The following is a 12,368-nucleotide window of genomic DNA, read 5'->3' as shown; positions in this document are numbered from 1 at the left end:
AATTTCACTATGAGTCAATGCTTAACAAGAAAACAAACTAGACTTTTTGTTTTTGTTGTTCTAAATGCAGTTACCTCACAGCTTGGAGTTCAGGGTTATTTGGAGAGGAGCCTGGAGTTAAAACCAAAAGGTCCTATTTACACTGACATACAGGGCAACTTCTTAACCTATCTGGGGTGTTGAATTTGCATGTTTAGACTTTGCTTTAATTAAATGATATTTATATAGCTGTAAATCTTGTATTACTTCAGTGCAATGGATAATGTCAAACTACTTCTAATTACTTTCTTTGCTATCCTTTTGTAGTTGGCTTCAGCTGTTCTAGAGGCTGTTGAAAACAACACCTTGAGCATTGAACCAGTTGGCCTGCAACCTGTTCGATTTGTGAAAGCTTCTGCAGTTGAATGTGGGGGACCAAAGTATGTTACACCAAATATTCTGTCATATGAGAGGCACAATATTTTTCATTTGGCATTTGAATGGTTCTTGTGTTTGATTGAACTGTTGTAACTGTTGCATGACCCTAATAAAATGGATATATCTTAACCTTTTGTTTATGGCCTCTGCATCAAGAATATTAGAATGCTATGCTGAACTCTGTTAGGGGAAAATAAATGAGGACAGGGACCATCTTTTTGTTCTGTTTGTACAACGCCTAACATAATGGTGTCTGGGTCCATGATTAAGTTTCCTAGGTACTGTGGTGGTGGTGGTAATCATCATCCTCATCACCACACATGTAAAACACAGGCAGAATAACACTGCAGAAAAAGCCTATGAGGAATCTAATAATCTTTTGGTACTTCACTTAAGTAAGACACATAAGGAAGAGTAATATTTAATTCATTAAAATGATCCAGTTCTTGACTTAAAGGTTCAGTTTTCTCTGCTGCTCTTTTGTGTTCTGAAGCACCATCTACACTTAAACAAAGTAAACCCTCACAAAGTTTCCTTCCTGAAGAGTGATTGATCTAACATCAGATAGGTAAGTTACATGCAATAAGTTAAATTGCAAGAGGCTGTGAATGTGGACACCATCTGAGGGGACACTATCCATTGAAAGGCTTCATGAAAGAAGTAGGTATGAAGAAATAGAGAGTGAGTGTTTGATATCTGGAGGTGTTTCAAGCATAGCAAGCTGCATGAAAAAATTCTGGAACCAAGACAAAGGAAGCAGTTGAAGGCACTCAAGAGGACGGCAAGGAGCAAGGCCTCACCAACAAGCATAGATAGGAGGGTGGAGTTGAGATGAGGATGAGTTTGAAGCTGATGCGGGAAGAGAGAAGAGGATGGGGTGTAAGTAACAGGAAATAAAGATTGTGTTAGCAGCTGCATTCTGGATGGAACTGCAGCAGTATGAAGTAAGCTATGATGATGGGAATTTGGAGAAGAGGAGGCTGTAGCAATTGGACCGAGAGGTGACTAAGGCATTGGAACAGGGCTCTTGCAATAGATGTGCAGAAGAAAGCAAGGAGTTTAGAGGTCATCTATAAAGAGAGAGCCAGGACTGTTTAAGCAAATGGTGAGCCTCCTGGCAGGAAAACCCAAGTCGTCTACTCTCTTCTGTCAAAACAATTTGTCAAATAAACATGTTCCCACAAAACATTTCACTTTGACAGATCTGCATTTTCTGATGGAAAACTGTTCCAGCTCTACTTGTATATTTAAAAAATTACAAAAATCATTATGGTGTCTCGTATCATATTTAATGTAGGATATTTGCATTTTGTTTTGCTATTCCCCACTTTTCCTAAAAAAGAGAAAAGGAAAATATTTTGACCACACTTTGAAGGAAGATTCAGAATTTTTTTTTAAAGAAGCTGTTTAATGAGAAGTCACACACTCACTACTTTTGAACCATGCAGAACCCCAAAATCATTAAAGGTTTGCATATTCTTAAACGTCAACGTAGTCCCTCGGCCATAACTGTGTCATTACTACCAGTACTCACAAGACAAGCGCAAAAAATCGTGGGGTTCCACCACTCCAGGTTAGTTGCTGGTATGATATTTACTTCAGTGCTATATGGTATATAATACATGCTGCTTAGTTCTGAGTACCTTGTGGGAATAATTATCTGAATCCTGTGGGGGTAATCAAGCTCTATCCCCCTCTTTATTGCAGCCCTGGTTGGGGCACATCATAGGTTCTACTCAACATCCTCTGTATGAGAAGAACCTCCCCCCCCGATCATTGTCTTAACTCCCTCCCACTCCTTCCCTGTTCTGGGAATATTACTCATTCCGTTCTGTACTTTCTGTTTCTTCATACCTATTTCTTTCATGAAGCCTTTCAACGGATAGTGTCCCCTCAGATGGTGTCCACATTCACAGCCTCTTGCAATTTAACTTATTGCATGTAACTTACCTATCTAATGTTAGATCAAACACTCTTCAGGAAATAGACATTGTGAGGATTTATTTTGTTTAAGTATAGATAGTGCTTTAGAACACAAAAGAGCAGTGGAGAAAATTGAATCCTTAAGTCAAGGACTGGATCATTTTAATGAATTAAATATTACTCTTCCTTATGTGTCTTACTTAAGTGAAGTACCAAAAGATTATTAAATTCCTCATAGGCTTTTTCTGCAGTGTTATTCTGCCTGTGTTTTACATGTGTGGTGGTGGTGGTGATGATGATGATTACCACCACCACCACCACCACAGTACCTAGGAAACTCAATCATGGACCCGGACACCATTATGTTAGGCTTTGTACAAACAGAACAAAAAGATGGTCCCTGTCTTAATATTTCCTCTAACAAAGTTCAATTCCCATGCGGCAGGGAGTCATAGAATAAAATGTTTCATATTGACTTCTATGTTTTATTATACATATTTAATATTTTGGAACCAAAACATATTTTGAATTTCCCATGGGATATAAACTCCATTTTATGATCAGTTATGTGTTTAATAACAACTTTGTCATGGAGAACTTCCTAGCAGATTGATTTAAATAGCTAACCCAGGCTAGTTATTTACTTGTAGGCAATACGCTAGACTGAGGGTTTTGTCATTGTAAGAATTGTAAAAATTGGTTATAGGTTGTGTTTTTTTTTTTTAAAGTAGGTCATTAATATTCAAATGGTATTGGGGTGCCGCCTTCCAAGCCGGGCACCTGGCCAACAGCCACCGCTCTCCGGCCGCCCAGCTGTGAAGTCAATACCGCGACCCCCGCCCCTGCAACTCTTTTGGGTTAGGACCCCCAATTTGAGAAACACTAGTCTCCCTCATGAAATCTGTGTAGCATAGGGTAAAAGCGCACACAAGACCAGATTGCACAGTCTGATGCGTTTTTCATGACAGCTAATTTGGTAGGGCCCTATTTATTAGTTTTAAATGAATTGTAGTGAACTGCTCTTCTCTATCATGTGACTTGATGTGTTTTGTCACCATCACAGACTATCTCCTATTTTCGTCAATGGGATACATGTCACAGTGGTTTATCTTTGTTCTAAAGCATTGGTTTGAGCTTCTAAATTATTTTTAGCATATTAAAAGGACTTAAGAATATAAGAATGGCCATACTGGGTCAGACCAAAGGTCCATCCAGCCCAGTATCCTGTCTGTGGCCAATGCCAGGTGCCCAAGAGGGAGTGAACCTAACAGGTAACGATCTAGTGATCTCTCTCCTGCCAGCCATCTCCACCCTCTGACAAACAGAGGCTATGGACACCATTCCTTACCTATTCTGGCTAATAGCCATTAATGGACTTAACCTCCATGAAATTATCCAGTTCTCTTTTAAACTGTTATAGTCCTAGCCTTCGCAACCTCCTCAGGCAATGAGTTCCACAGGTTGACTGTGCGCTAAGTGAAGAAGAACTTCATATGAGACTTGTATAACCGTAAGAACATAGCAGGAGACATTTTCTAGCTTTTAAAGTCTTTCCTCCTCTCCCCAAAAGCTTTGCCAAAATTGAGATCAGCTAGTCTGATAAACACTGAATGTATACTTTTTAGATAAACACAACAGAATATTTTAGCTATTGTGCTTTTAGTTGCTTTTGTTTCATTTTTGAAGAGAGTGTGGTTCTTGTACCTCCTGATTTTGGATAATGTAGAATGGAAGGGAGAAGAGCAAAAAACTTCAAGTCCACTACTCACCTTGCCATAGGAACCTAATTTACCTGTGAGATGTGCTGTTACTATGCTGGTGGTTGCTACAGAAAAATCTAAAACTTTTTTCTAGTTATATATATGAAGCTTTTATTGTAGCAACAGTTTTTTTCCATCAGATAAAGCGGAAGATGAATTATTCCAAATTGTAAATACCCCCTTTTCTGTTGCTAAGGAATGTAGGTGAAAATTCATTTAAACTTAGTGCTTTCCCTTAATTGTTTAGCTGGATCACCATTGGCTAACATGACCCTTCCTCTGGGACTCAATGTATTATATCTGCCAGCATGCTTATTATATTCAGATGACCACAAACAGTGGTTGGGGTGTGGCGGGGAATGGACCTGGTCATTTAACCGTAGTTTTCTGTAAGGCAGCCCAAAACATTGCTGTCAGGCTTTCACTTCAGTCCCTCTATTCAGGATTTTTATAGTACCTTGAATACAAAATGCAATATAAACGTCAGCATAAAAGCAAAATTGATCTTATAAAATACATCTTACACAAATGTTTCAGGGTTGAGCAGTGTAACAACATAAAATATCAGTGCTTTAGGACAAATAAATATAATGTCAAGCGCAGTTCTTTAACTGATTTTCAAATAATTGACATTAACTCAAAATATAATAGCATATTCCACAGATGAGGAGCTCTGTTGGACAAATCCCTAGCTCATTGTTTCAAGTTATATTCAACCAACTTGAAATGTAATGAATGAGGGAATATATGACTAAGAATGATCAAGTTTTCTCAGGTTCTGCCTTAAGGGTCTTAAAGAAGATGTTAAAATTAGTAAAATTTAATGGGGCGAGAATGTTAAAAACAGAATAGTCATTGTAAACCATAATAGCTGACAACCTAGAATAGTAATTGCAAACTACAAGTCAAGAGGCTGGAAGGGGAACTCAAGCAACTATTACTACATATCTTTCTTTAAAACAACTAAAACAGCATCTTACATCCTAAAATTTGCAGGTGGTTGAGTTTCCAAAATTTCATTTAAAGCAAAATAAGCAAATTTTATATTTTACAGGAAATGTGCTCTCAGTGGACAAAGTAAATCATGCAAGCATAGAATCAAGTTAGGGGACTCAAGCAGCTATTACTATATTTCTCCTTTTTGCCGATACAGGGTAAGTATCTACCTTTATCTTGAATTCATTTGAGCTTACATTGTGTTTCCATACAGATATGTAATACATGAGAACTTTTTTTTTCCTTCCCATTCATTTAGATCACTTCTGTGTGTAACTTCTTTACATACATTCGGTATATCCAACAAGGACTTGTGAAGCAGCAGGATGGTAAGTGGAGAACTGTAGTTTGGTACAGATGTAAATATCCAGGTAAATGGTGTATCTGTGTCTAAAACATACCAAATACCCACTTATGCACGGCAATAGTGACATGATATGACAGAAAGGTCCTTTGCTGGTACCCATATACTAGTCATTACATTAGGTGTTCTCATACAGTATTTACATGAACAGTGGTTGTTCTGAGCTTAATGTGTAAAAATATGCAAGAGCCAAATGCAGATGGAAAATATGCTTTTAGCCGCTGCTATCAGGACATCATGAAGCAGTCTGCTTAGATACCCAGTTTACAGTGTGAATGACAAGCAATAGGTGAATTCTCCAGTAAAGGGAACAGATAATATTGCTGCCATTTCCTCAGGCTGTTTCCCCAATCTGCTAGCTTCATTCTTCTCTGGACTAAGCTTTGGACAGCTGGCTCTCTATCCAAGCTCCTATCTAGGTTAGTAATTAGGAAAGCAGCTCAGTTGAACTGTTCAGTTCCAGTAAAATGGATACATAGAGCTGGCTATGAAGACACTGCAGCCCACAATTTAGATTTATACAATTTTAGAGAGATATTTTGCAAACTTACTGCTTTTTGGAGTAGGCTTTGAGCTTCATTTTTTAAGTGCACTAGCCTTGCAAAGTTTCATGCTTGGTTTGTTATTTTTTAAGTCAGGAGGGACAGTTATGATTATTTAATCTGATTTGCATAGCATAGGTGTCACAAAATATCATCCAGCAATGCTTACTTCCACTCCAATAATCTGATTGAATTACAACAGTGGTCCCCAAACTGTGGGGCGCACCCCCCTAAGGGGACACAGAGGAACATTTAGAGGTGTGTGGTGGGGCCTGGGCCAGCCTCCATAGGGAGTGGGGAGGGAGCTCCACCCAGCCCTGCTCTGCCCCCAGCCCCACTCCAGCCCCAGCTGCAGGTCTGGCCACGGGAACTGGCTCCCGGCCCCGACTGTGGGCCTGTTCTCAGCTGTGGCAGCTGGCTCCGACCGTGGCCCCACTCCCGGCCAAGGCCCCAGCTGCAGTGCTGGCCTCGCTCCCGGCCCTGGTGCCCAACCGTGGCTCCTGGGAGTGCACAGACCAAAAGGGGAAAGGCGCAGACAAAAAAGTTTGGGGACCACTGCCTTAGAAAGACATATAGACTTGATTTAAACACGTCTGGTGATGGAGAATGTACTATATCCCTCACTAAGTTCCAGTGATTGATTATCCTCACTTAGAAATTTGCTGTCACTGTTAAGTTTTGCTAATATGTTTGAGGCAAATGACTTTATTTTTTATAAAAGAGTAAAATAATATTGTCACGGTTCAGGACTGTCTGCGCTTTTGCCACTCCTCCACCTTCCTTCCCACCCCCCCACCCCCTCGTCTCTGAGTGCACCCCTTCAGGAGACAGTCCTCTTGCCTTTCCCTCTTTCAGGGTGGAATCCTGCAATTCTCCTACCTTCAGACTTGTTCCAGGGGCACAATATCAGCTGTGATTCCTCAGCAGCCTGACTGGGTTTGAGCCTTAGTGATCTTCCTTTTGCGAGCTATGACTAGTGTGAAAATACACAAAACAGCCTGTTCAAAACAAAGTACCTTTTAATCTTAACAGCAGGAATGAGGCATAACAAGAAAAAGGGTTTTCAAGACAAGTCTACATGCATCTGTCTTATCTAAAGGCTAGGTAGGTCTAGCTTATTCAGACACCCCCACCACTGCTCTGCACCCCTACAGTCTCTGTCTCCCTCTCTCCTGAACTTCAGGGGCTCAAGGTTTGTAACCACTCTCAAGTTCTTTGTTTCTCTTTCTCACTTGGAGTCTCCCAGAGGTTTCAAGTTGAAACCTTCCCCACCAGCCAGACTGCTGATCCTAGCATGGCGGAGGTAAAACGTCTGAGGAATTGACACCTGCATTGTCTTTTTAAGTATCAGTAAATAGAGGGTTATCAGAAATGTTTGTCTGCTTTCCTGTCTAGATACAAACTAACCTATACCTAAATTAATCCTTACTAATTATATAGCAAACACAATAACAATCAAATTCATAGAATGTATAATCACAAAATATTACAGCCTTCACAATCCATTAATTTTCTTTATTATCAGAGTAAACTTTGCCTTGTGCTGCAGCTGCTAAATTTTCATAGCTAATAATATAGATGCTTTTCAAGAAATTCCCCATAATTGCTTGTTTCCATTATCTCTAGAACTTCAGTAATGTTGATTGCCACTTCAGTATATTGGCAACAATATGTGTTGGATGTGTCAGTTGTCACTTCATGTTTACAATGTCACTTGAAAGTGCGAACAGGTGTTCTCATGGCACTGTTGTATCTAGCATCGCAAGATATTTACGTGCCAGATTCGCTAAAGATTCATGTTCCTTCATTCTTCAACCACCATTCCTGGGGACATGTGTCCATGCTGATGACAGGTTCTGCTCAATAACAATCCAAAGCCGTGCGGACCAACACATGCTTATTTTCATTATCTGAGTCAGATGCCACCAGCGGAAAGTGGATTTTCTTTTTTGGTGGTTCAGGTTCTATAGTTTCTGTATCGGAGTATTGCTCTTTTAAGACTTCTGAAAGCATGCTCCACACTTCATCCCTCTCAGAGTTTGGAAGGCACTTTATTTTCTTAAACCTTGGGTTGAGTGCTGTAGCTATCTTTAGAAATCTTACATTGCGTTTTGTGAAATCTGCAGTGAAAGTGTTCTTAAAATGAACAGTATGTGCTGGGTCATCATCCGAGACTGCTGTAACATGACATATATGGCAGAATGTGGGTAAAACAGAGAAGGGGACATACAATTCTCTCCCAAACAGTTCAGTCAAAAATTTAATTAATGCATTATTTTTTTAACGAGCATCATAAGCATGGAATCATGTCCTCTGGAATGGTGGCCAAAGCATGAAGGGGCATGCGAATGTTTAGCGTGTCTGCTACGTAAATACCTTGCAATGCCGGCTACAAAACTGCCATGCAAATGCTTGTTCTCACTTACTGGTGACATGGTAAATAAGAAGAGGGCAGCATTATCTCCTGTAAATGTAAACAGACTTGTTTGTCTTAGCGATTGGCTGAACAAGAAGTAGGACTGAGTGGACTTGTAGGCTCTGAAGTTTTACATTTTGTTTTGTTTTTGAGTGCAATTATGTAACAAAAAAAATCTACCTTTGTAAGTTGCACTTTCATGACAAAGTGCACTACAGTACTTATGAGGTGAATTGAAAAAGACTATTTCGTTTATCATTTTTATTGTGCAATTATTTGTAATAAAAAGTACTTTGATTTCAGTTACAACACAGAATATCATCTATATGAAAATATAGAAAAACATTCAAAATACGTAATAAATTTCAATAGGTATTCTGTTTAACAGCGCAATTAAAACTATTTTTTTAAAAATTGCAATACATTTTGAGTTAATCACATGAGTTAGCGGCGATTAATCAACAGCCCTAGTAAATTTACATGAAGACAGCCTACTTCTGAAGCTATGGCTGCACTAGAGATCTTACAGTGACGTTGCTGTAAGCTCTCTAGTGTAGTCACTCTAAGCCAACTGGCAGGGCTCACCTGTCTATTTAATTAATCCACCCTCAGTGAGCGGCAGTACTTACGGTGCTTTCTACACCAGTACTTAGGGCAGTGTAACTTACATCACTGAGGGGTGTGAAAAAGTCACCCACAAGTGTCATAAGTTCCACCGACATAAGTAGTAGTGTAGACATAGCCTAAGTATTGAACAGGTTTAGTGCAAATATATGTAAGGCATATGTCACTGGTTTCTGCTAATAATAATTTAAGGAAATTGCAGGAAGTATGCTTGGAAAATGACTGGCCTTAATTTTAAAGCAATTGAATTTAAGAGGAGGATATTGTTCTGACCAAAAAAGCTTATATTTATCCCAGTTTGTGATATAATGCTTGCCACAATACTGTGAAGATTAAAAGACTGAAAACTATTTGAAGGGGAGAGATTATAATAGATAACATTGGAAACATTTTCCTATTTACCAGAATTGTTAATGTTTAACAGCTATGCTCTGAACTCAGTATTTTGGCTTGATGTTCCAACTACATCACACTTTTAGGAAAATTTATTTTTTTATATAAATTGGACCTGTTGCTTTATGCAAATATTTTCTCAGATAATGTATACAATGAGTTAGGGGAATATAGGCTTTTTTATGGTGGTCATCCATATACTGTATTGTATGCTTCTTTGCTACTTGTATGCTTCTGGTGCTATCTTTTTATTTTAGATAGAACTCTATCTTAGAGTTCGAGAATTTCTGAAAGATGACGGGGAAAACATTTTACTTAGTTTTTAGTCTTAATTTGAGCAATACCTTTACATTTACTTAGAGCCAAGACTATGATCCTAAGGAAGATGATGATGTAAGAGTGATGTGTCTCTTGTTGTCTTATGTGTTTAACCATGTAATTCATTATGATTATGATTTGTATTACTGTAGCATGTAGGAGCCCTAGTCATTTACTGTACCATCTTATGCTAGGGGCTATACAAACACACTCTCATTTGATAACATTTTTCATATGTAAAATCATAAATTTTTGATGTTCCTAGATTACTGTTTACATCCAGTAGAACCAGTTGAAAAAGTTAGTTTAATTTTCATTCCCAGGTTTTGAAAAGGAACACTTTTTCGTAATCCAAAAACTTTGGTTTTCCTTTTTCCCTTCTGTTTCTACGCCTTTCTTTTTTTTCCATTTTGCCACTAAAAAAGATCCCCTCTTTCAGAAGAAATAGGCAAGATGAAAATTGATTAAACTGAAAAAAGTAGGTCAGTGTTTGTTCCATAGTTTGTTTTTTAAAAAAGAGGGGGTGGCACCCCCTTGCCCCCCAATTTTTATGGAAATTTCTGATTTTAAAAGCCATTTTTAGTGTGAAGATATTTTTATATGGAAAACTTCAACTCTGACATCCAGTAAAGTGAGAGATAAAGTGGGTAGGATATCATCTTTTATTGGACCAACTTCTGTTGGTGGAAGATGGAGACAAGCTTTTGAGCTACACAGAGCTCTTCAGCTCTGTGTAGCTGGAAAGATTGTGTGTCTCTCTTCACCCATGTGTGTCTCATATCCTGGGACCAACACAGCTACAACAACATTGCAAACAATATCCAGTAAAGTGAATAACAAATACATGTATGACTGCCAAACTTCCATGTTTTTATGGTCTGGTTAGGTACAGCGATGTCAGCAAGGTTGCTATGAGACTTTGCTTTGAAACTGTTCATACGCATCCTGCAGAAGGAAAACCATTTCTGGCAACAGGCACGCCAGCAATCAAGGATGCAGAGGAGTTAATAGTTTAAGCCCTTTATGTGGGGATTCAAGGTTTCCTTAATGTATTATTACTGCACATAGTGGCAAGGCCTCTGGACTAAATATTTTAAATTCTTGCATTTTTTACATCTCACAATTCCAAAGGTCACTTAAAAGAGCTCTAAACATGCCTTCTTTTAAGGCTGCCAGTGTGTCGCAGATCTGCAGTTATAAAGTGAATAGAAAGCCCACTCCTGACTGGGATGACCTCTGTGTGTTGAAGGGATGGTTTTTAAAAAAAATAAATGAAAAACATTGTATATTCCTTTGTGCAAAATAAAAGGATGGGATTTTGAAATTGGTGAAATTAGCTTTGAAATCATGCCACTTTGTAAAATGTTTCTAAAGATGAAACTACTGTTTGAATAAGGTAGCCTACATATTTCAGTTAAAAACCCTGAAGAAATGAGGATGGAGATTTAGTTTCAGTAAGTTTTCTACACTTTCTGTTTTGTACAGCGGATCAGATGTTTTGGGAAGTTATGCAGCTGAGAAAAGAGATGTCATTGGCAAAACTTGGATATTACAAGGAAGAGCTCTAATTCTTTACAGTCTGGCGCATGCGTGAACTTCGATATGGATAAACTCTAAAATGGCTGAAATTTTTTGTCACTTGATATTTATTTCCAACAAGTCGGTCCAAGATCTTTTCTCCTTTTTGCAAATTGCACTAAGTACTGTGATTATTTTAAACTCTCCTATGCTGTGTATGCTTAGATATGATACTTCAGTTGAACAAAATGTGGCAAGTACTTGTTATTGTAATTTACAATTGAAAACAAAACCTCTGATTAAATAAATGTTAGATTGAAGACGTGTTTTTATTGTCCTGTACAGTTTATGATGCAGAATGGCATGTGAACCACCACCCCACATCCCCACCACCACCATAGTCACTCTAAACTCTGTAATCTGTAGGGTACTGACCCTTAGAAAAGAGTTGGTTTGAGGTACATCTCAGAATTTTATGAACAGGTGGGAGTAAATGTGTCTCTTAAACACTTAAAACGTTCCCGTCACTGCCGTATCTGGGCAATTGATCATCAGTATGGAAGGAAATATCTAAGAGGATTTGGGGTTCTCTGAAATATTTTTTTAAATGTTGCCCTCTCCCTATGTTTCTCATTTATAAATTTGTAGAGTTTAAGGCCAGAAAGGACCATTAGATCATCTGGTCTGATCTGTGTATAACAGGCCCTTAGATTTAACTCAGTTACCCCTTTTATTGAGCCAAGTAACTCGTTGATTAAATCCTAACTTGGATTTTTGCTAAAGCAAATCTTCCAGAAAGGCATCAGTCTTGATATGAAGACATGAGAGATTATGCTTTCTCTCCTACACTGAAGAGACCTTTACTACCTAGTATTTATTCTTTGAGAAGGTACTTAGACACTGTAATCAAGTCACCTCTCAATCTACTTTTTGATAAATTTAACAGATTGACCTCTTTAAGTCTCCCACAGAAGGCATTTATTCCAGTCCTCAAATCATTTTGGTGGTTCTCTTCTGCACCCTTCTCAATTTTTCACCTCCTTTTAAAAATATGGACACTAGAACTGTATGCAGTATTCTATGATCTGTCTCCCCAA

General features: G+C 38.5%; 1 protein-coding gene across 3 annotated transcripts in view; it reads left to right on the top strand.

The window, feature by feature from the left end:
- RAB3IP (RAB3A interacting protein) overlaps positions 1–11,597 on the top strand; it is a 56,559-nt gene extending 44,962 nt beyond the window's left edge. For all 3 annotated transcript variants that reach the window (XM_048835802.2, XM_048835801.2, XM_075124366.1), the window contains 4 exons: positions 307–419; positions 5,155–5,254; positions 5,356–5,425; positions 11,239–11,597. In XM_048835802.2, coding sequence (XP_048691759.1) covers positions 307–419; positions 5,155–5,254; positions 5,356–5,425; positions 11,239–11,321 — 366 coding nt within the window. In that variant the 3' untranslated portion in view covers positions 11,322–11,597. The remainder of the gene's footprint in view (positions 1–306; positions 420–5,154; positions 5,255–5,355; positions 5,426–11,238) is intronic.
- Positions 11,598–12,368: the final 771 nt, after the last annotated feature.

This window comes from Caretta caretta, chromosome 1, assembly GCF_965140235.1.
Source record: "Caretta caretta isolate rCarCar2 chromosome 1, rCarCar1.hap1, whole genome shotgun sequence".
Classification (NCBI taxonomy): domain Eukaryota; kingdom Metazoa; phylum Chordata; order Testudines; family Cheloniidae; genus Caretta; species Caretta caretta.
The sequence above is the reverse complement of the archived record's forward strand: the minus strand, read 5'-3'. Positions and strand labels throughout refer to the sequence as shown.